This window comes from Balaenoptera ricei, chromosome 13 (assembly GCF_028023285.1).
Source record: "Balaenoptera ricei isolate mBalRic1 chromosome 13, mBalRic1.hap2, whole genome shotgun sequence".
NCBI classification, from domain to species: domain Eukaryota; kingdom Metazoa; phylum Chordata; class Mammalia; order Artiodactyla; family Balaenopteridae; genus Balaenoptera; species Balaenoptera ricei.
In genome coordinates this window covers 12,480,812-12,505,693 of record NC_082651.1, presented here as the reverse complement: position 1 = coordinate 12,505,693, position 24,882 = coordinate 12,480,812, and the positions used below count along the sequence as shown (strand labels likewise).

General features: G+C 42.7%; 1 protein-coding gene across 4 annotated transcripts in view; it reads left to right on the top strand.

Annotated features, from left to right (window-relative positions):
* Positions 1 to 20,874, top strand: part of ANAPC1 (anaphase promoting complex subunit 1) — a 102,130-nt gene extending 81,256 nt beyond the window's left edge. For 2 of the 4 annotated variants that reach the window (XM_059942433.1, XM_059942429.1), the window contains exons 43-48: positions 753 to 891; positions 2,660 to 2,746; positions 3,978 to 4,073; positions 6,001 to 6,199; positions 11,187 to 11,321; positions 16,847 to 17,217. In XM_059942433.1, coding sequence (XP_059798416.1) covers positions 753 to 891; positions 2,660 to 2,746; positions 3,978 to 4,073; positions 6,001 to 6,199; positions 11,187 to 11,321; positions 16,847 to 16,962 — 772 coding nt within the window. In that variant the 3' untranslated portion in view covers positions 16,963 to 17,217. The other 2 variants (XM_059942432.1, XM_059942431.1) reach the window with 2 other exon arrangements.
* Positions 20,875 to 24,882: the final 4,008 nt, after the last annotated feature.

Here is a 24,882-nt window from a genome sequence, read left to right as displayed (position 1 = left end):
CTTTTGGAGCAATAATGAAAGATTTAGTTTAAGAAAATGAGGCTGATTTATATATGTCTACAGAGGGAACTTTGTAACAGTTGGTGTTTGTCAGACCACATCTTCTGTTGCATCTCTTTACCATTCTCTTGTTATATTGCTCTCATAAAATTGAGGTTATGGTAGATTGCTTTTGGTTGGAAATAGTCATATGCAAGTAATTACTTTGAAGAACAGAAAGTGTTAATAATTTTACACTTCAGTTAGTGTGTAAATTAAGTCTTTAAATTCCTAGAAAGTTTAACAAGCTTGTAACAGTTTTTAAAGTATAGTCCTCATTTCTGTTTCTCCCAGACTATCTATATAGTAGCTGTTTTCTGTATTGTTCTGTCTTAGATTTGCAGCATCCTTTTCTTTTTGCTATAAACCAATCAATAGATATTTAAGGGAATATGAAGACATGTTAGATAAAATACCTCCTTTGAAGTCCACACTTGAGCAGATAGTCAGAATGACTTCTTATTTACCAGGTCCCGTGAATCTAGATGGCAGAGAAAAGCAGAACCTGATTATGACTTTCTTGTAGGGACTGATTGAGTTTAGACACAGTAAATAATCATATACCTTAGTGGAAAGTGGTGAAGACTTCACCTCATGTGAAGTCTTGTTTAAGACTTCACTTGTTTCCCAATACTATTATTGGGAAACACTACGTTTCCAGCCAACAACTGCCAGTAATACCTCATATTAAATTAATTCTTGTTTTCTTTCAGGTCAATTCTTTCTAAGGACGGGGTTTTATATGTTAAGCTCAGAGCGGGTCAGCTCTCTTACAAGGAAGATCCAATGGGGTGGCAAAGTTTGTTGGCCCAGACTGTTGCTAACAGGAACTCTGAAGCTCGGGCTTTCAAGGTAGTAATTGGTAAAAACTGAGGGATATTCTCATCTCAAGAAAAAAATATTTATAACTGTGTGTGATGACGGATGTTACCTAGATTTATTGTGGTGATCATTTCTCAATATATACATATATTGAATCATTATGTTGTATACCTGAAACTAATAAACTGTTATATGTCAATTATATCTCAATTTAAAAAACCCCCCAAAATGGAATGATGAAAGGGAATAAGTTCAAATCTCACTAGTCCACCCAAAGCATGTACTTCTATTATGACATTTATGGTACCGTTTAGGTAGATCTGCTCTCTCTCATCATTGCAGATTATAAAGGATGAATGACCTTGGGCCTGTTGGCTGTTTTCTGTGACAATCATTATAAAATATGGGCCACCTGCCAGGACTCTAAGGATGATTTACATTTAGTGGCAGGGACAGTCAGAATATATCTTAACACTAAAGAAAATTTAGCTTAATAATTAATCCTCAAATCCATTAAGATTTACTTAAGACATGGCCCAAATAAAAGATTTTTGCAAGGTAGCACTTATTAGTTCTTATGACTGAGCCTTTATAATAGTTTCCAGAGAATAAATACATACAGTTGACATCAGTGAATTTTGTTTGTCAGTATTCAATAGGTTCTCTATGAAATACATTTTTTTTAAAGATTATTTTGGTGTGGACCATTTTTTTTTTTAAAGTCTTTATTGAATTTGTTACAATATTGTTTCTGTTTTATGTTTTGGTTTCTTGGCCAGGAGGCATGTGGGATCTTAGTTCCCTGACCAGGGATTGAACCCACACCCCCTGCATTGGAAGGCGAAGTCTTAGTCACTGGACTGCCAGGGAAGTCCCTATGAAATACTTTTGAAGGATTTTTGGGCAAAGTTTAACTTGAATTAGCACTGTTGCTTTGATTTATAAAATAGGGCCCATCTCAAAGATCCTAATCCAATTTATAAAGAAAATAGATAAGTTTAGACTTGAGTTTGAATGGGGTAAATTTATAAAAATTAAAAGACATCTCCATTTCCTGCCTGCTGGGAGTTCAGTAGTAAACTATAACTCTCGGTGGAAAATGGTAATACCTTCATATTCCATTTTCAGTCTTGAAACTTGAGTGATAGTCCTCCTCACCCTTCCTTCCAATTTTTTTATTGTGGTAAAATACGCATAACATAAAATACACTGGCTTAACCCTTTTAAGTGTATAGTTCATTGGTACTAAGTACATTCATAATGTTGTGGTGCCACTACCACCATCCATCTCCATGACTCTTTTCATCTAGCAAAACTGAAACTGTGTCCCCATTAAACACTAACTCCCCATTCCCCCTCTGCCCAGCCCCTGGCAGCCACCATTCTGCTTTCTCTCTCTATGACTTTGATGACTCTAATGACCTATGACAGCATTTGTCTTTTTGTGAGTGGCTTATTAGAGTGATAATCTTTTTTCCTTACCTTTTCAGTAACAATTCTAGTTTCTAGTTTGGCTTTCAGTTCGTTAAGGAAGGAGGGGGAAAGCCTTTTTTGGGTGAGTTGTGTAAGAAGCACCTGTTTTGATAAATCAGTAGCTCACGGTAGCTTGTGTAAAAACTTTCTTAAAACTTCTCAGCAGAACAGGTTGACGAAGCTCTAGCAAGTTTTACCTTGGGTTTTGTGGGAGCATTGTGTGAAAAAAATAAGGTAGGTTACAGGTGCATGCATTACAGTTTGAGTAGTAATGAAAAAAATCTTTATTATCTCACTTATGCTTGTTTGTTTGTTTATTTTTTAGCCTGAAACGATTTCAGCATTCACTTCTGATCCAGCACTTCTGTCGTTTGCTGAATATTTCTGCAAACCAACTGTGAACATGGGTCAGGTATATATTATGTGGTTTGCTAGACTTTGTTGTTTCTATCTGTGGACCACCAAAAAAACCTAAAATATCCATATCTAGCTTTGATATTGGTAACATACCTCAGGCACATTGGATGATTTTTGTTTGGCAAGTATAGATTTTTCATAGTCTAAAAGTATTAAATTCAGTAACTTCCTACCTTGATAGAAGAAAACAACTTAAAATTCCTAAGACGTTAGTTTTGATAGGTGATACTTTATATCCATTCTTGTACTAATTCATGTTTTCAATGTTTGCTACCCTTGTTTTTACATAATTTTATTAATTTTGTTTTCTGTTTGTTTTGTAACCTTTCTTTTTGTTGGTCATAAAACCGTTCTCTTAAGGATTCAAAGGGTACTTGCTAGTAGATCTTTGATTTAATCCATCATTTCAGATGGCAAGGACAGGATGTAGGAATTAGATGATCCAGGATTGATGGCCTATTGCCTGCAAGTGTGTATAGCCTTGGGAAAATTTTTCAACCTCTTTGAGATGTAGTTTCCTTATTTCTAAAAGTGGGATTATAATAGAACCTACCTTACATTGTTGCTTTGAAAGTTAAGTGATATAACCTTCCTGCCACTTACTTACTGAATTTTCACTGTATGTTGGGCACTCTGCTCAGTACTCTTTGTAATTTTTTCCTTTAATTCTGACCCAGAGGGTAGGTACTTTATTGTTGTGGGTTTACAGATGGGGATACTGCCACTGAGAGATGTCACATGCCCAAGATCACACAGCCAGTGAGGGCTGGGGCCTACACTCAAGACCGCAGGTCTCTGGTGAAAGCCCGTGCCTGCCCTTAACCCCGGCTGGGCTTGCTCTGCAGGCTTCGCCTAACCTGTTCTGCTCAGTGTTTCTACTGCATCTTGGTGGATGCTGGGTGCCCTTTCTGGATCCTGTTTTTGCCAGCCCAACCCAAGACATAGCTCTGTGATGTCCTGTCTGCTCATTTTACCCAGCTTGGTTCACTCCTCTCATCCGCAGCACTTATAGCCTTAACTGTCCCATGGGACTTAATTTTGGTTATATTTTATTGGTGTTTAATATTGCATGCACTTTGATTTTATAAAGACCTAGCTGTTTTGCCCTTTTATATCATTCACTGCAGAACTTAAGAACGGGCCATAGTAGTTGCTATACAGTTGTTTTTTGAATTGATTTTGGAATATACATTGATGTGCTACAAAAAGGTTCTAACTTTCCACAGAAACAGGAAATTCTGGATCTCTTTTCTTCAGTACTCTATGAATGTGTGACCCAGGAGACCCCGGAGATGTTACCTGCATACATAGCAATGGATCAGGTATGGTTCAAAAAACCTATTCCAATTCTGATGAGATTTATCCTGTACTTCACGTAACATACGAACAGTGAGGTAAGATTCTATGTCCATCTCTTTAGTTTCTCATCTGCTTTTAGAATTTTAAAAAAGGAATCCCTATCAAAGTTGAAAGCTCTGTATAGCTTAGAGTTTATGATGACAAGTGGGGTTACTCCAGGGGTTCCCAACTCGCCTCTTCCTCTGACGAGTAGAGGAAGAGCACGCTCCCTGCCTTTCTCCCCTAGCATCCTCATGTCTCTTGCCTTCCTCCTGAGAAAGCCTCTTCGTGGAAAAGATTATGCAAGTGAGCAGTAAGTGAACAAACGGTGCCCTGTTGATAGCAGTAGTGTGCAGTTACACCTGCGTAATTAAGCTTGCAGAGGTTACAGCATCAGCATGTGGGGATTTAGGGAGCTGGAGTTCATTTTTAAATTTCTTTCGTGTTATTGTTGTTTTAAAAGAGCCTAAAAGGGGTAATGCAGAAGATAATGCTCAACAGCTTTCCTAAAGGATCGGACTAATTTATTCACTTTAGGTTATTAGTAATAAATATGGCTTTTTTAATAGTGTCATATCTTTCAGACTCAAATTTGCAGTTAAACTAAGTCAGTAGTTTTCTAACTTGGCTAAAATTTATCTGGGAAATCTTAACAATTCAGATCCTCAAGTCCCATTCCATAGCTACTGAATCAGAATTTCTGAGATGAAGTCCAGGATCTGTAGTTTTAAACAGCCCTTCGAGTGACTATGATATAATGAGTTCACAGATGAGAATTTGGGACTGAGTGTCTAAAGTCAAAGGAAGTAATCTCTAATGGAAAAATAATCTCTACTGAAAAACTGAGTGGGAAGACCCAGGAGATAATTCCCAAAAACCTGTGTTAAGTAACAATCTTAATTAAAAGGCCAGTTCCAGTGTAACCGAGTAGGCCTAGAATGCCATTATTGTCAGGTATCCACCTTTTTGGTTGATAAGTATGAATATATGATGTCCACACTGGTACTGCTTCTTACAGAGTCTCTCTCTATACAATAGCCAGGTAATGAGTTGTATTTTTTAGTTGCTGGCTGAGAGTGTGTTCTCTTTTTATGCTCTGAACCTTCACCCCTCGCAGTTGTGGGTGTGTATCTAGAGAAGAACATCCCTTCTGGTTGCAGCGTGGTGACTTTGCACATGGGTCCCAAGAAGAGCATTATCAATAATACTTCTTTTGCCTTCTTTTTTTTTTTTGTTTTTAAATAAATTTATTTATTTATTTTTGGCTGTGTTGGGTCTTCGTTTCTATGCGAGGGCTTCCTCCAGTTGCGGCAAGCGGGGCCCACTCTTCATCGTGGTGCGCGGGCCTCTCACCATCGCGGCCTCTCTTGTGGCAGAGCACAGGCTCCAGACGTGCAGGCTCAGTAATTGTGGCTCACGGGCCTAGTTGCTCTGCGGCATGTGGGATCTTCCCAGACCAGGGCTTGAACCCGTGTCCCCTGCATTGGCAGGCGGACTCTCAACCACTGCGCCACCAGGGAAGCCCTCTTTTGCCTTCTGACCCCTGGAATCCCTGGCCTGATCCTGGCCATGTCACTGTACCCAACCTGGGTTTCCCAGAGGTGACTGGCTGTAGACCTATTGGTCTTCATTTTTCAGAGCCATTGAGCCAAGAATGAGCTCATTTGCCTATGCTGTTTTTTCACCTGAAAGCTGTTCATGTTCATTTTGAAGAGAGTGGGCCATGTATGTAAACCCAGTAGGGGGCTCCTCTGTGGGGCAGACTGCAGCAAAACACAGAATGGGTTCCCCTCTGCCCTTTATTGATCTTATGAGGCACATTTAAAAAATACTCTAGTATACAACTCTGAGGAAGTGACAGCATCTTTACTCTTTCCTTAAGTGGATTGCTGTTTCTCTTTCCTCTGCAAGGCTGTAAGAAGACTGGGAAGGAGAGAGATGTCCGAGACATCTGAACTTTGGCAGATAAAGTTGGTGTTAGAGTTTTTCAGCTCCAGAAGCCATCAGGAGCGGCTGCAGAACCACCCCAAGCGAGGGCTCTTTATGAACTCGGAATTCCTCCCTGTTGTCAAATGCACTATTGATAATACTCTGGACCAGTGGCTGCAAGGTAATAACAGCATTGCGCCCTTTGTGTTTTTAAGCTACACTGGGACTCAGGTGTTTCTGTTTTAACCTTTTTTTCATTGGAAAGCAAGATGAGTCTGAGTACAATCCCGAATGGCTATAGATGTAATGTTTCCAGTTAGGTGAATTACACTGATTATCTGCTCTAACTTCTTTAACAAATATATTTAACTGCTTTATAAGCCACGGGGAGAATATATATATAGCATTTTAAATACCACTTGACACTTAGGAACTTGTTTTATTTTTTCTAACATCAGATCATGTTTCTTTCCAGTGCCTCTCTCTTCTGTTTCTTAGGGGTGTGGCCTGTCACCTACCTGAGGCCCTTTTTTCTGCCTCTACCCTGTGTACACTGAAAACTTGATGTGGACTTAGAGTGAATGCTTCTTTTACCAGTTCTGTGAATCAGTCAGTGAGGACCTGGGGCATATGTAACTGGCTTTCTGTCAGTGGAAGCATTGCCTTGTGATTGCAGGGAGATTGTGAAGTTACTCCTCACCGTGTAGAAGTAATCATGGGAGGCAGGTGATGGGGCCTTTTGATATATGGAAAGCTGTTTGATGTGTGTTATATGCCTGAAATTGATTTTTAATAGTTAACCCCTTGATCTTTTTATTCTTTTCAGTTCTAATGCTTCCAGTATGTATCTGACAGCAACTTTCTTTGAGTAAATACTAACTCTAGTGATATCAGTAGGAACAGTTCCTAATTCTGTAAAGTTGTTAGTAAACGGTAGAACCCTGGAATTCGAATATAATTATGTTTAAAGCTATCTGCGTGTTCCACTACACCTGGCTGAGGCTCCGCTGCCTGCCCTGCCCCAGCCCCTGGGTGACTGATTCTCCCAGGTCCCAGCTGCTCTTGCTTTTTCTGTATTTTAGTTAGACAAGAGATGGGAGTGAGGGGGAGGTGGAGGAAGGGGGAAGAACGTTAGTTTGAGCCTGTCTTCACCCGGCTTTAGAGCCGGGGTGGGCTCTGCCCAGGCACTGGAGGTGCAGGGGAGGAGGAAGAGGGAGACCCACTAGAAGGGGGGAGCCTGCCGGGGCCCCTCCCCAGAGGAGGGAGGTGAGGGGTGGAGGCGGGTGGGGCAGTGGTTTTTGGCAAACATGAGGGGGACCCTTGCCTCCCTATTTCCCATCTGCACTCTTCTCTCCCCCCAAATGAATAGGCTATTTGTTTCTTTAAAAAAAAATTCCGAAAAAATTTAACTGTAAACCAAATTGTGAGTGATATATATGGAAAACAGCAATTTCAAACTCCCAGTGTTTATGTTAAACACCTGCATGTGCTCTGTTATTTCTTCTTGGGATTTGAAAGCTCGTGCAGTTTCACAATTTCTAAAAATATGATAATCATTTTGTTCTCATGTTTGGGAAAAAATACATGTTATTTTATAGGTGTTGATGTTCTTTTTTTATTCAATTTAGTGTTTGATCACCCATAGCAGACCCTTGCTATTGATAAGAAATAAGTTCTTAAACCTTTGCAGATTCTCTGATTTGCATGTTTCATATAATGTGATGAAGCTTTGGCAGTGACTAGAGCGTTCTCTAAAACAGTGCCCTGAATTGCTTTCCCCTCACTGCTCTTTAGGGCATTTGGTGGGTTACAGCATTGTAAGTAACCTTCACCAGGTGACTTGCCACTCTGATTGCCAAAAATGTGTATTTATTTTTTTATTTAAAAAGAGCTATCACTTTAAAAAAACTCTTAAGTATGTGGTCTCCCCTCACAGATACTACTAGCTTTGGGGCGGAGAACAATAAATTAAATGACGATGCCGAGGCCGTGTGGCAGCACTGGAAAATGTCATTCGTATTTGTGTCTCAGTGAAATCACAGATGCATATGTGGACTTTTAAGGTGGCTCACTAGTAACCCAAACTATAGCCATGAAGTCTGAAAATGGAGCAGATTGATCATATTGTGTACATGTTTTGTGATTTATCTCCTCAACTGGATTTTAATCTTGAGCAAAGAAAATGGGTTTAAAGTTGAAGAACTTAAAAAGTTTTATTTACTTTTATATTGTATTATGGAAAATTTAAAGCGTAATGCAAAGTAAACATAATAGTATAATAAATCCCATTACCCAGCTTCAACAGTATCAACATTCTGCCATTCTTATATCATCTGTACATTCACCCATTGACATGCTCAGTTATTTTCCAGATTGTGCCCTTTTACATTCCTGCCAGCAGTGGGATGCAGTGCAGATTTGGGCATTGTTAGTCTGTAGTTTTAGACAGTCTACTGAGTATGTAGTGGTGTCTCACTGTAGTTTTAATTTGCATTTCCGTGATAACTCATCATGTTAATTATTTTTGCATGTGTTCGTTATTCATATATACCCTTTGCAAAGTGTCTTTTCAAACCTTTACCCATTTTTAAAATTGGCTGTCTTGAGTATTGAGTTGTAGGAGTTTTTAACATATTCTGGCTGCAAGCTCTGTCAGATATGTTCTGCAGATATATTCTCCTACTTTATGCCTGGTATGAGGTAGGAGTTTTCTTTTTTCTTAACTTTAAATATGGATATCTAGTTGTTCCAGGACCATTTGTGCAAAAGACTTTTCCTTCTCATTGAATTGCTCTGGAGCCTTTGTTGAAAATCAGTGGACTGTATAAGTGTGAGTCTGTTTCTGGACTCAATTCTGTACGATTGATCTGTATGTCTGTCTTTATGCCAGTACTACACTTTCCTAAGTACTGTAGGTTTAGAGTAAATTTTGAAATTTTGTAGTGTAAGTCTTCCTGCTAAAGTGGGAAATTTATAGTGCTAAACGCTTACAGTAGGAAAGTCTCAAATCACTAATCTAAGTTCTTCGAGAAATTAGAAAAAGAAAAGCAAAATAAACCCAAAGCAAGGATATAAGAGCTGAAATCAATGAAATTGGAAGCAGAAAAAGTGTAGAGAAAATCGGTGAAACAAAAAGCCAGTAGGCATGAGAAAGTCATTGACGAGGACCTGTGAGCGACTGCGTTCTCTCCTTCCTCTCTTGAGAAGCTGCCGCAGCAGGGTCTCTTCTGGCCTCCTTCATCACCCCTCCTGCTGCCACCCCCAGATGTTCCCACTCCCACCAGACTAACATCCTCGTGTCAGGTTCAGTGGACTCCTGGTAGTCTTCCTGTCGCTCCGTCTCGTTCTTATGGAAACAGACCTCCCTTGACCTTTGTGATGGCACACTTTCCTACTTTCCCAATTCTTTTTTTTTTAAAAAGCCCTCCAACCATTCTTTCTTAGTTTCACCACTATTTCACTGTCATTCCTTCGTTACCTTTCTGGGAGTCATCCTTGCCCCTTCCTCTCCCTCCCTCTCCTCTCTTCTGCGGTAGCCAATCCATTACCATATCCTTTCAGTCCTAACTCTTAAATATCTCCTAACTCTGTCCACATTTTGCTGCTTCTATCCTAGAACAAACCGTGATTATTTCTTGCCTGGACGACTGTTGTAGCCTCCTGCAAGTCTTCCTGCTTTTCATTCTCATCTCCCTCTCACTGTCTCTAGTCAACTGACAACGGTCTTTCAAAGAGTAAACAGATCCAACACTTCTGCTTAAAACCTTGCAAAGGCTGCTGATTCAGTTGTGAAAAAAATCTGTACCATGTGGCCAGCAGGCCCCGCATGACCAGCAGGGCCTCTGTCTCCCTCTACAGCCTCTTTCTATACCACTTGCTCCTCACAAACTCCACTCAGGCACCCTGGTCCCTTCCAGTTCCCCGAAAGCATGGAGTTCTTTCTCACCACGGGACTGTTGAATGTGCTGCTTCCCCTCCCGAGAACCTTTTTCCTCTCATTCTTTGCCTGCCCACCTCATACTCATTCTTGCAGCCTCCATTTAAATGCCCCTTCCACACAGGCCTTCCAAGACCACACTGCCTCAGGCAGCTTTCCTGCCATCTTTATTTCTCTCTTTCTCTCTCTCAACCTTTTTCTCTGTATCAAAATGCCTTTGTCTGCAAGTAACAGAAGGCCTGACTCAGCCTGGCTTCAACAATAGGACACCTATAAACTTATATAATTGGAAGTCCACAGTTACGGCAGGCTGTCGCTCCAGTGGCTCCAGCTCCATTTCTCTGAGGCTCCGTCAGTGACACTCTGTGCCATGGCTTTATCCTCAGAGTACTTCTTTCTGATGGCAATGAACTGACTGTAACAGTTCCTTGCCTCCAACTCAGAGGAAGAATAGAGTTGCTTCCAGGAGCTTTGCCATAAGAATGAGGAATTTGTTTCCCAGAAGCCTCTAGCAAACATGTTCTCAGGCATCTCCTTGTGTCTCTGGCTTGCACTGGAACTCGTGCACATTCCTCGATCAATCCCCGGGGCAGAGTGTCTCTCTGAATGGCTTAGGTCTGCCTGTCCTTGAACCAGTCACTGTGTCGGGGGAGTGGGGTTGCCCTGACTGTCCCAGACCAGTGGTTCTCACGGTGTGGTCTCTGGAGCAGCAACAGTGGGATCACTTGGGAACCTGTTAGAAATGCAGTTTTTCTGGCCCCATCCAAGAAATTGTGGGGACCCACCCATCTGTGTTTTAATCAGTCCTCTAGGTGATTCTGATGCCTGTTAAAGTTTGAGAACCTCCGGCCAAGACAAATCAGGATCCAGTCCTGGAGCTGCAGTCAGTCCCCTCAAATGTGACAGTGGAGGGAAGGGTGGTAGAATGGGTGTTTGGGGAGACGACCATGGTGACCACTGAACCCTCATGGCACTCATCATAATTTATGATTAGCATTTGTTTACATCGTTAGGTATGTAGTATCTCCGTCCCCCGCAGCACTCTAAACTCTGCAGTGACGGGCACTCTGTCTGGTTTACCACAGTAGTCTTAATGCCCAGCACAGGACCTGGGTGGTATATGGTAAGTGCTCAATGAGCTCTTGATGAGAAAATAATAAAAAGAAGGCGGTCCTTGTGCCTCTCAGTTCTGTAATCGATTGGTTCTGTTCCATGTCTGCTTCTCTCACAGCTGGGGGTGACGGGTGTGTGCACGCCTACCTCAACGGGCAGCCCTGCGAGGAGTCGCAGCCGAGCCTGCTGGCCTGTTTCCTCGTCTACCACTCAGTGCCAGCCCCGCGGCACCTGCCGTCTATAGGACTAGAAGGTAATTGCACGTCTACATCCTCTTTTCAGTACCTGTATTACCCGCTGATGGGTTTAGTTTCTTGTTAGGAGGTGTTTCTAAACTGAGTTATTTTCTCCGATTAGGTTTTTGGCTTCATTCATGTTTGGGTGTTATTGCTGAGAATTTTTTCTGTAAGAAAAAAAAAAACACAAACCCAAACTATCTGAATTTTACACATGCATAATCCTTTATTTACTTTCAGAAGAGCATGGATTCTTCACAGGGCCTCAGATACCAGTATATACTAATAAACTAAATGTTCGTATTCTTTTACTCTGTTAATTGATTTTTATTAAAGTTATTTTTCTGTATTTTTTGGGTTTTCAGTTTGGATTTTTTTTAAACATATAATATTAATTTCTAATATTATAAAGCTTTGAAATGAACAGGTGCCTAATTTTGTATGTATTGACATATGAATGTTTTCATAATAGTTTAAAATCTTAGCATCTGACTGTATTTTTCAGAATATGGAATCAGATACAAAATTTGTCCATTTAATCATTTAAATTTAAAATTTAATGATATTACTGATTTATAGCTGCTTTGAAAACCTCAGATAAAAATGCACTGTTTAGAGACTTCTGTTGCAGTTATGGCCACAGTGGAATTGCTCGCATTAGACTGACTCTCCTACAAAAGCAAATATAAAAGTGGACAAACTACATAAAGTTTAAAGGAATTGGTGGCAACCATAGTGGCCAGACTTGATTGAGAGACAAGAATTCCTGAGAGAAAAGACTCATTTGAGGAGCTCCATATTTACTCTGGCTTTCTCCCAGAGGCATTTGTCAATTCATTACAAGAAGGAGAGTCCCAGCAAAAAGCAGCAGTGCTACTGGGCAGAGGAGCCAGAGGTTGGATTAATGATTGCCCAGGACTAGAACTTGAGGAGCAAAATCCAAGATAGGAGGGGACAAGAGGAATAATAACTCAAAAACCTGGATGCACTCTTCCCTTGAGGCATTTGCCAAATCTTAACCTGCACATGTGCAGGATAAAACTTCAAGAAATCTAGCAGAAACCAGGAGGCTAAAAATGTGGGCAACGATTTCAACAACAGCATAGTGCCAAGGAGACAAAGGGCGGTACTCAAGGCCTGCCAAGGCAGAGTGGCTCTAGTAAGCATCCCAGCCATTCACATGAAGCAGTAGCAGGGCCAAGCCCTAGCAGGAAGGGTAAAACTGAAACAGACCAGACCTAAAATTAGCCTGGAGCAGAATTGAGGAGATCTGCTTGCATGCTACCTCCCTGGTAGAAGAAAAATTAACCTGTATAGGAGGAAGAAAATATGTCTTAAACTTCTACAGTTTTTAATTCATAGTATCAGTGTTGAATCAAAATTAAAAGCCATAATAGGAATAAAAGGTAGAAGAAACAGACTTGTATGTGATCCAGATATTGGAGTTATCAGACTTCCATAACTCCAGTATCTGGAGTTATTATGACTAATAACTGACTAATATTTCCAAGAAAATAGAGGAAAAGATAAAGAATTTCACCAGAAATCTGGAATCAGAGTTAAATGGAAATTCTAAAACTGAAAAATATAACTAAAATTAAGAATTCAGTATATAGGGAATTCACTGGCAGTTCAGTTCTTAGGATTCCATGCTTTCACTGCCCGGGGCCCAGGTTTGATCCCTGGTCCGGAAACTAAGATCCCGTAAGCTGTGTGGGTGCAGCAAAAAAAAAAAAAAAAAGAGAGGAAAAAAAAAGAAAAAAGAATTCAGTGTGTAGATTAATTAGCATTTTAGACACAGCAGATAAATGAACTGGAAGACAAGTGTGTAGAAAATAAACAGATTGAAGCACAGAGAGAAAAATGAATGGAAAATTCAGAAAAGAGAGTAAGAGACATGTGGAACGCAGTGAAGAAGTCAAACATGCATGTAGTTGAGATCCCAGAATATGAGGAGAGAGAAAATGAGATAGAAGCCGTATTTAAAGAGACAGAGGCTAAGAACTTTGAAAAATGGATGATGGACATCAACCTACAGTGACCCCTGAGCAAGATAAATACAAAGAAAACCACACCTAGTTGCATAATAGTCAAGCTGCTAAAAATAAAAGAGGAAAAAATTTTAAAGCATAGGCTTCCTTTTTCATCCAGGATGGAGTAACAGAGATCTGATTTACTATCCTGCCTGAAACAAGAAAACAAAACAACACAAAATAAACAAGCTGAAAAAACAACAAAGAAAACTGGACACTGCATACTAAACAATGGCTTTTGAGACATATATCAGGCAATGAAGAAGAGTGATCCCAGAGAGATGAGAAACAAATGAGATAAGCCCTGCGATTGCCCCAGCTAACAGCCTTGAGAGTTTCCAGACTGTGAAGGAGGGAGAGGGAACCCAGGAAGAGGCTGGAAGACTCCTTCAGTTGAGGTGATGGAGCTGAGAATACAGGGAGCCAAAGGAGCTAGAGCTTACATGATAGAGTGCCAGACAGGAGAGAGCTACACAGAGAGAATGCCAGATGTCTGCAGAGGGTCCCCCTCAAATATCAGAAGAGTCCTTACTAATCAGCACATGCATATGAAGAAGTTTCCCAAGGCTGAGGGAAGAACTGTCTTACTGGATTAGAGAGAACCAGTTTGCACAGCTTCAGGAACAGTGTCTGTTCCCACAACTTCACAATTTAAGGGGCTGTACTCAGTGTGGTCTTGCCTCAACAATGGGAAATATTTAGCCCTAGACTAAAAAGACTAAACAAATATTTAGCCCTAGACTTAAAATATTTTAGCCCACCTTAAAAATCTTAAAAGCATGACACAAAAGGATCAAACTGCTTTTCAAGTAATATAACTATATTCTGAAAGCTCAAGAATACAGAAATACGAAAATATCCAGCACCCAAGGTAGAATTCATGATGTCTGGCATACAAAGAAACAGGAAAATAACAGCCTATAATGAAGGAGGTGAGAAATCAATTACAACTGACCTGGAATTGACATGGATGTTAGTTAGCAGACAAGGACATTAAGACAGTTATTATAACTCCATTCCTTATAACCTTATTCTGTATTTCAAAACATTAAGAGATATGGAAATATAAAAAGAATCTAACTGAACTTTTAGAGATGAAAACTATAATTCTGAGAAAAACACACTGAATGGGATTAATAACAGGTTAGACATTGCAGAATTAAAAAAAAAATAGTGAGTTTGAAGACATAGCATTAGAAACTATCCAAAATGAAATGCAAAAAGAAAAAAAGAATTAAAAAAAAAAAAGGAACAGAACATTAAAAATGGAGTAAGCTCTGGGACTTAAAGGACCCAATTTACATGAGATTGGAGTCCCTGAAGAAGAGAAAAATGGGGGAGAGGGACAGAAAAAAATACTTGAAGAAATAATGGCTGGAAAATTTACAAGTTTAATGAAAACTGAAGTCCACAGATGCAAGAAGTTCAATGAATCCCAAGCCTGAGAAACATGAAGAAAGTTGCACCAAGGCACATAATAACCAAATTGCCCAAAACTAATGATAAAAAGTCTTAAAAGCAGCCAGAGGAAAAAGATATGTTACAGAGAAACAAAAATAAGAGTGATAGCATATTTTTCATAGGAAACAATGCAAGTGATAAATTAGTGGAGTAACATCTGTAAAGGACTCAGAGGAAAAACACTATCTAGTTAGAATTTTATACCCAGCAAAAATATCTTTCAAAAAAAGAAAAAAGACCATGAAATAAAGCCTTTTTCAGACACACAAAAGCTGAAAGAATTCATCAACAGCAGACCCACACTACTGGAAATGTTACAGTAAGTCCTTGAGGCAGAAGGAAAATAATGTCAGATTGAAATATGGATCTACACAAAGGAATGAAGAGCATTGGAAATGGTAACTACATGGATATATACATAAGGTTTGTTTCTTTTAAAAATACTTTTTAAAGATAATTGACTTATAAAAATAATAGCAATGTACTATGGGGTTTGTAAAATCTGAAAAGCAAAATGTATAACAATAATAGCTCAGAGGCTGGGCAGGGAGAAATGGAATTACAGCCATAAGGCTCTTATACTACCTGTGAAGAGGTATAATCTTACTTGAAGGTAATCTGTGATAGAGATGATACTATAAATCATAATGCAACCACTAAGATAAGAAAACAGAGTTAGAGCTAATAAGCAATAAAGGAGCTATAGTGGAATCATAAAAAGTACTCAGTCCAAGAGAGAGGAAAAGAGGAAAAGGGGGAACAGAGAACAGACAGAGAAAATAGAAAACAAATAGCAAGATGATACATTTAAACCTAACCATAGTGATAGTCGCATTAAGTCTAAATGGTCTGGGGACTTCCCTGGTGGTCCAGTGGTTAGGACTCTGTGCTTCCACTGCAGGGGGTGAGGGTTCAACACTTGGTCAGGGAACTAAGATCCCTCATGCCACGTGTTGTGGCCAAAAACAAAAAGTCTAAATGGTCTGTTAGAGTCCACAGTGTATCAGAACACTGGAGATGTTTTCCGTAGCTCATATGTATTTGCTCTCTGTCTTTGAGTCTTAGCAAGGTTTTGGGAACACTGTGTATAACAATTAAATAGGAAATTTGTCTTAATTCCTGTTGAGGTTTATTAAACACATTTAATTCACAGATTACTGGCAGAGTCAATAAAAGGAAACACTAAAGAGAAATAGTTGCTTTCTTCATATTCTGTGCAGCATGACAACTCTTTCTTGTGTTAGTTATGCTTTTATCAGAAAGCCACTCGATTCATATCATGAGACTCTTCTCTGTCCATCTTCATGGGATCATATGACCCACCTGTACACTCTGCTGTCAGCATGTCTACTAGGATGCTTGTGGCTTAGAGACTCATCGGGATCATGTATGTGTATATGTTGGGGCTGAGGAAAGGGAACTGTGGACAGTGGCATGTGGTGGGGATGGAGGGAAAGAGGAAGATGATGCTTAATAGAATTTGCAGGTAATACACTTCCTGCGTCCCTTTAGAGCAGTGGTTCTTGACCTTGGCTGCACATCAGAATCCCCTGGGCAGCTTTCAAAGCTCCAGATGCCCAGGCTGTACTCTACATAAATTACATCAGCCTCTCTTGGACCAAGGTTGGGAACCATTGCTTGTTAGAGGAAGAGGCGTTAGATTAACTTCTCTGTTACTCATTTTGAGCCTATGTCTTTTTTTTTTTAGGTAAATTATTAAGTGCATGGATTATGGTAATTGAGGATAGATGGGTGCATTTATTAATTATATTTAAGTAATATATGTATTTAAACAGTATTACTAGTTTCACATATGGTTACAGGTCAGTTTCTAAGTACAGAATGGATAAATTAAAATTTTATATCAAATCATACCCTATAGTGCATTACGGAAATTCATAGTTTAAATATTATCTTTCAGTAATTGTTTTCATACGGAAGAACGCCAGCTTGAAATGTGACTATGTGTCTGAAGCTTCCTTGAAAGAGGATGTATGGCTGAATTTATTTAGATATGTGACCCCTTCCCTCCAATTCCATTTCTTTAGGGAACACAAGCTTCGCAGAACTCCTCTTCAAATTCAAACAGCTGAAGATGCCAGTGCGAGCTTTGCTGAGATTGGCTCCTTTGCTTCTTGGGAACCCACAGCCAATGCTTATGTGATCATGTCTGGTGGTAAGCCTACCCTGAAACGTGACTTCTGCACAAAAACGTGACCAAACAGCAAAGCTAAAGAAACCTTTATAAGTTTTATAATATAACTGGGGGGATATGAGCTGCACAAACCTCAATGTATTTTAAAATCAAGGGTTTTAAATATCCCAGAGACTCTGTTGCTGTTGGCATTAACATTATAAGAATATAAAAATGAGTGAAATTTTACTTTTGTAAATAAAATTTTTTGGTTTGTTTTCAAAACTCTTGATGATTACTTTAGTTTGGGGTTTCAGAGAGTAGAGCAGTGGGGGCTGAAATGGATATTAGTTTTTGAAATCTTTCAGCTGTGGTGATTCAGGTGAAGTGACTTTATGCTCAGAAATGCAGAGTTTTTAAAGAAGCTCTGTCATATGGTTTTACTTTGTGCAGCAACGAAGGGCTTTTAGCATTTCCTGAGGGCTTTTAGCATCACCATAGTCTCGTCTAAAGTAAGTTCGTACGTCCTGTGACAGTGCCAGGCATCCTCATAGTATGATCGATCATCTTAAACAGGAGGAGGTTTATACCCTAATGAAGAATTGCCCAACGTGAAGCCTGCTCTAAATAGAGAAAATAAGAAATTTCCACTACAGAGAGGTCTTCAGAAATTATATTTTAAAATAAAAGTTCAGGGGCTTCGCTGGTGGCGCAGTGGTTAAGAATCTGCCTGCCAATGCAGGGGACACGAGTTCGAGCCCTGGTCCAGGAAGATCCCACAAGCCCGTGCGCCACAACTACTCAGCCTGCGCTCTAGAGCCCGCGAACTACAACTACTGAGCCCGTGTGCCACAACTACTGAAGCATGCGCACCTACAGCCCGTGCACCACAACAAGAGAAGCCACGGCAATGAGAAGCCTGCGCACCGCAACGAAGAGTAGCCCCCACTCGCCGCAACTAGAGAAAAGCCCGCTCACAGCAACAAAGACCCAACACAGCCAAAAATAAAATAAATGAAATAAAATAAATAAATTTATTTAAAAAAAAAAAAGTTCATTTCCACCCGGGATTTAGAGAACCATACGTCTGTATCAAGTTTCTGGACCAGATGCTGAGGAAAGGGATTCGTATAAAGGTGTCTGCAGCTTCAGGTTTCCAGTCCAGGAAGAAGAAGGCTCCCTGCTGTCCAGATACTGATGTGCCGTCTGCCTCCTAAATGGCCGGTGGGACCGTAAACTGGTCGAAGCTGCAAGGTCCATCCAGTGATTTCACGTTGCCACACCCTGAATTGTGGGGTTTAGCTTTAAAAGTAAAAATGAAAGCAAATACAAATGTTTCCATTGAGAGTTTGACAAAAACCCACGTGGTGTTTGCTCCTGCAGAGGGGGCTTGCGTCCGGAAGGCAGGCATCAGTGGTTCTCTTCAGACCTTCACTGTTCCACCTGTGTGCCCGCCCCGGGACTTGCCCCTGCGTGTGAAGCATAGGCAAGGTGGCTGACTGGGAGGGTGAAATGTGCTTCCTTCACACTTACAAGAGATTTTTCTTCTAATTAAAAGTAAAAGAAAAAAATCAAAATGGTAGATGATGGAAATTCCATTTGAATCAGGGTATAAAGAACTCAGTATTGGGCAGCTGTCGCTGTCTTCACTCTCAATTGTTTATAACTTCTAAGCTTTTCTCTGATTGAAGAATGACTTGAGTTATTTGCACACGTATGAACTCTCGTGTACGAAGGAGAACAGTCATTGGAATGTTGTCAACAAAAGCAAAAATCAGGCTTTCTAAGGGAGAGAGCAGGATGGAAGATTGCAGATGGGCTGGAAACAGCACTGCCTTTATATGTTGGGCCTCCCGAGGAGCGCAGATGATGTCTGGACAGTCTGCTCCCGAGCAGACACGTTAGGATCGTCAGAGAAGTCAACGCCACCTCTTTGTGGGCTCTCAAAAAGTCTTGAGAGTATGGCTCTCACCATCCAGAACGGTTTCGCCTCTTCACAGCCATGGCAGAGAAGAGCTGGAGAAACGCATCCAGCTCTGAGTGTTTTGGCCCAGAAGTGGCCCATGTCACTTCTGGCTACAGCCTGTTGGCACGAAATAAGTTGCTCCACCTTGTAAGTGTTCTTTCACAAAGGGGAGAACTAGACACTGGTGAGTACTGGTAATGTCTGTCACAGTGTGATTCCTCACTTGTCCATCCATCTTCTCTGCTCACGCAGATGGAAATGCATGTCGTTGCCTCCATAGATGGACATGATTAAAGGAACAGTACAGTCACACACACACTCAGGTTATTACTGTTTCCCCGACGGATGCTGGCATCTGTGCTCCTCGCTCGAGTGTCTTCCAAAGGAGTGAAGGCATGAACTTGTGGGAAGCTCTGAGGCATAGACGCCAGGCCTTAGCAGCAGGACACCATTGGTGTAAGCCTCACAGAACTTCTCCTTGGTGCTGCGTAATCTTACTTGAATAAGGCCACTTTCTCACCCTTTGTCTAGAAACCAGCTGACTTCACAGCATACGGAGAGGGGCATGTCCCAGCTTAGGGGATCTCCTGACATCCTAGAGGAGGCAGGAGGGAGGGGGGCTCGCATCTCTCAGCCTGGTGGTCAGTGTGCAAACGCGCTTGGTGGGAGGCCGGCGAGCCTGCTGGGCTGTAGACAGGCCCGAGCGTGGGAGCCGGCATTGGACTGGAAGCCAGAGCCTGTGGGAGCCGAGGCAGGAATTGTCAGAGGAATGGACTTGTGACGATTCCAAGGGAAGCACGTGCCAAAGCCCAGTCTGAGCGACGGGAGGAGGCCAGGCCGGGAGAGGATGTTGGGAACTGGGTGAAACTGAAGGCCGTGGACCAATCTGAGACCAAAGCAGGAAGACTTTGTTGCCTCCTTCATACAGGGTTGGGGACCTCTCTTCTGGGTTCCCCATCCTCATACTGACCAAATTTTGGGGAAAATGCCTCACTGTATGAAGATCTCTCCAGTTAAGCAATGGGGGAGGGGACAGGCTTTGGTCACCTCCGTACCCCTGTGTCTGCAGTTTTTAAGCAGCAGTGGAAGGAAGCAGAGGTGAGGTCGGAAAAACACCTCCTCCACGTGGAGGCCTCTGTCAGCACTTACTGTGCCCGGCAGATACCCACGCTGGTTCCAAAGCTTCCCAGGTGACTGTGTTTTCCTGCTTCCAAGGCCAGGTTCCCCCTACTCCAAAATACATTGGTTGCTTCTCATTACAGTCACAAGCTTCCGCAAAGTCTTTTTTGATAAAAGAAGAGCCCCTAAAACCACATCCTTGATTTTTGCCTGTGGATAAGGAAGACTTGCCTGTTCTCCATCCTCTTGCTTTGCTCCATCTTATGTTCTTGAGTGAAAGTGAGGCTGGGATGGAAAGTGGGGGCTGCTCAGAGGGCAGGACTTTCAGGCCCCAGACAAGGAGAGCCCATCGATCAGGCAGCTGCACCAGGAGCTCCCTCAGGTGGCATCTGCTCCTGCCCCTCGTTCTACAGCTGAGACCCGGAGGCTCAGGGAGGGGTGGCTGGCCCAAGTCCGCACCGCTCCCCATCGCAGCCCAGACAAGGCTGGGCGCCCAGACACGCTGTTTCTACCCGAGAACCTGGTCCATTACTGCCTTTCTTCCTGGTCCAGTAGACCCTCAGGAAGAGGCCGATTAAATGTAAGTTACAAGGACGTTGCACCAGGCAGAGTTTATGAACACCTTTAAAAAGCAGACACACTGACTCTTCCTTTCTCTGTGCATCTTTGGAAAAACAAAGGCCTTTGTGTAATTTCTTGGAATTAGATGAATTGAATTAGCCTGTGTGTTGCTTTCTTGGTCATTACAACAACTATCTTAATTAAAAATTTTCTCTTTTAGCTGAAAATATTTCTTCCATGGTACATTAAAACATGAAGTAGGAAATTTAGGAAAAGAATTAATTTTATACTAAGCTCAATAAAAGCAATGAAAATCTGTAAATAAGCACATGTTCTTTCTTAATTTCCACTGCTTTTACTCCAGTACTCAGGTGTGAAGTGTCTCGCCTTGCCTCCGTAGTCAGTGGCGTCATCCTGAGTCTTATGTGCAGGTGCAGGGCCTTGGGACACTGTGGACCGTGTGCTTTCAGAACCCAGACGTGCCAGATCCTGATCTGAGGAGTCACATTACTGGGGGACTCGTCACAGGGACAGTGGTTGGAAGCTAGTTGGTGCCACTTGTTTCTCTTTCACTCGTGTTTATTTGTGTGCATATCTTTCACTTATCAAGAATATTTTAATTCTGCTTACTGTACCATTTCAGAGATTAAGAAGATATTTTGGGTAAATGTGTATAACTCTGGAGTTGAAGGAAGAATCCTTAGCAAATCCACTGTAATTAGCATCCCTGGCTGCAGTCTCCTGCCCCGTAAGATGTAGATGAGAGGAGCTCCAGCCCTCAGGCGATGAAATCTCTGCAGGTCCCCAGAGGAGGGCACAGGTGCCGTCTGGTCACCTCCCTCCACCCCCACTGTGTTGCACTGGTTCACCTGTAGGTCATCCCCTGTGCCCTGTGAGGGGCCTGGCTGTCAACTCGGCGTCTTCACCACCTCCTCCTCTCTCCTTAGCCTCCACCTGTGTTTCCCATATGGGACCAGGTAAGAGTGTGCTGTTGGGAGGTACCAGCGAGAGATGCCCAAGCAAGGCCGGGAGGTGGGAGAGGAGGCGAAGCCGTTATAGGCGGACACGAGGGCAGATGGTGCATACCTGGCAGCAGGGCGTTAATACCAGCTCTGCCCGGGGGCGCCGCCCTGGAGTTTCTGGAGGTTTGTTGGGGCTTCTTCATCCTCTGCTCCAAAAACCCCTCCATCTGCTTCCCTTTATCAACACCCTTTCTGCTTGGGTTCCTGAGCAGACCCTGTGATGCTGTGTGGGATGTAATGACCCAGATGTGAACACAGCCCGTCCCGAGTCCCCGCCACTTGTTCTCCCCTGGGCTTTGCTTATGGACTTTCCAGCCCCTTGGTTATCTCCCCTGAGCTCCCAGTGCTGTTCACTTGCCTTTTCCATTATCAGACACTCAGCTGTTCTCTGAAAGCCCCAGATTTCTCTGCAATCCTGTAATCCTTGCACCAGCTCCCCCGAATGGCACCAGCCTCAGCGCTGCAGTAGCAGTGACCCCCCCGAGTGGCCTTGGGTTTCCCCTAACATGCTGAGGGGACTCTCTGACTAAAGGAAGAATGGGCGACCTTTTAGCTGAGTAACTGGAACGCATTGGGGTTGGCCCCATTTGTGTCAGGCTTCCTGGGACGGAGTCACAGGTGTGTGGATGGGGACATAGTGTGGCCCATTGCCCAGTCCTGCTGGTTCTGGGTTTGCCCCTCAGCGGCCACCCTGAGGAGAGAACCCACCCTTAGCCCAGCTGCTTCCATTCCACCTTGGCCTTCTGGGGTAGCACAGACTGGGTGTCACAGACCGAAAAGTACTGTGGTCCTCTGCTGCTGGAAGTTTCGAGGACTCGAAGAAAATGCTAAACCTGCATGGGATGGAGAGCATTGAACAACTGTATTGCTTCCTGAAAGGAGTTGGCATTTTATAAGACTTGACTGTGAGGTTCCTGGGAACCTTACCAGAAATTTCTTGGCAAAATTAGACATTTCCATGGGAAAAAAAAGAGACGAAGAGCTAGATAGTTTCTGTCTGGCAATTGCATTGATTACCCGGTAATACTGTATAGCAGCTGCCCAGTAGTAAAACTTCCTACCTAAAGGGGCTATACATATAGAGAGCTGTAAACCTGAACATCACTGAGCAAATCAAGCTGCAGTGGACCAGCCCAGGCCCTGGGATGGCCGTTAATGCTGGACAGGTGGTGCCACCAGGACCCACCACCCCGACCCCAAGTGACCTTCTCGGTCTCTGAAGGGTTTTGAGCCTTAATTTTCCTTCCCTTGGTGTAAAAATCACAGTTCCTACTCTCAGTTGGGCATGTCTGTTGGTGTACCCCTCGCAGCTCTGATGATTTAAGGATAAGCTCTTACAAACCACACAGCTGGGTTTTGCTTTGTGATTCAATCTGAAGATCTTTTTCTTTTAGTAGTGAGTTCAGATTTATTAATAATGTGATCTAAGGTGTGTCTAGTTTTTATATTTCTATATTTATACCTCACTTCTTATATTTACTGTGTATCTTTATTTGGTCTGTTTTCTCTGCTCTCAAAATTTGTTGTATTCATGACTTTGGCATTTAGAATGGCTCGTGTTTTTGTGACTGCATTTAACACTAATACCTTCATAGGATTCCTTGAATCCCTCTTTTCCTTACCTCAGCTTCCACTGTCTTGTTTCCAGCTTTGATGGCACCCTGGCACCTCCCCACCTCTCCCCGAGGCAGCATTCATGAGCCCCTCCCCTGCTCTCTCCCTTCTCTGAGTTTGAAGGTTGGGTTATTTCTGTAATGTCAGAGTGAACGATAGCATACGATTCCCCCCTTCTGTTCCCACTCTGTGTCAGCCTTAGGTCGGCCCACTGATGTTCTCCATGCCTTCCCTCAGTCCTTCAGCTGAAATGTCCCATCTCTTCACTGGATAAGGCTGCTCTCCAGCAGATTAGATGCTGTTTGTCCTCCTCTCTCCTCATGTGTTTCTCTCCTTCCTGTCTCCGCCTCTTTTCCTCACTACCTTCTAGTCGTTTCTTTGGGCTCTTCTCAGTTTCCTCCTCCTCGGTGGTCCAGGCCTCTTCCTGACTTTCTGTCCCTTCTCCCTCTGCCCATCCTCAGTCTCTGTGGAGGCTCCTGCTCTGGTCTCTTGTCTCCCTTGGGTGCCCCCCTCCATGTTACTGCTAGACCCTTTCAGAGTACTCAGGGGTCAGGGCCTTTGTCAGCTGACACCCACTGGAAGGCTGGGGCCCATCGTGCCACTGGCTGGTTTCGACACCCCAGGTTCGGGCTGCCATGGTCCGCGGGCCTGAGGAGAGCTGGAGGCCCAGTGCTGTCCCTCTACGGCTGCCTGGAGGCCCCGTGGTGGGGGAGGGAGAGGGGGGCAGGAGCTACAAGAAAAGAGAGAAAGTGAGATCAGAGTGGAAGGCAGACCCCCCAGCGAGGAAGCTGTCAGCACCACAGCACAAGGTGCGTGTAGGACAGGGGCCCCGGGAAAATCAGCTGTCACCCTCAGCGCTCTTAGGAGTGACCAGATCCAGGAGAGGCCCCGGATGTTTTTCTTTCTTTCTTTCTTTTTTTTTTTTTATTGTAGTAAAAACACTATTTTCTTTCGAATTTTGAGACTCCTGCTATGTACAGTAGGAATATGTAGTCCTGACATATTCTTGGTCCTCAAATAAAAACCTGGGGGATGAATGAAACTTCATACCAAATTCGGTTTATCTCAGAACACACTTGCCCTGCTTTTCTCTCTCCTTTTCTTTCTCCTGGGGTCAGAATGGGCCCCTGCAGTGAGGCAAAGGGTGGGGGGCTCAGCTCACAGGATTGTCCTAGTACAGCCGTCTGCCCAAGCAAAGGGTTCCTTACGCATTTCACAGAAGATCTCCCTCCACTGCAAGTAAATCCACACATAAAAATGAAATTTAAGCCAAGGAAAACAAATGCTAAAGCGTGTGATGCTAGTCAGGTGATCCGTCTGTGCATGTGTCGTTTGTCACGGGCTTCCTCACAGCTCTGCATGTGTACTTGTTTCCTTTATTTTCCAGCGAGCCTATTTGTTCAGAGACTAGGGAGCCCTAGGGGCTCCTTGCGTCCACGTGAGGCTAGACCCTGACGCGTCCTGCAGGGGCCCCGCTCAGGGTAGCTTGCAGCAAGTGTGAGCAAAGCGCACAAAACCTGTGATGACGTGTTGGAGTGAATCGTTCTCTTTTCTCCCAAGAGCCACCATGGTAATGGCTCCTTTTCCAGAAAGGATGACCTCAGTGTTTTTCATGTATTTATATTTAAAAATGCAACTCAGATCAAAACCCTGCAGAGGTTTTCATTC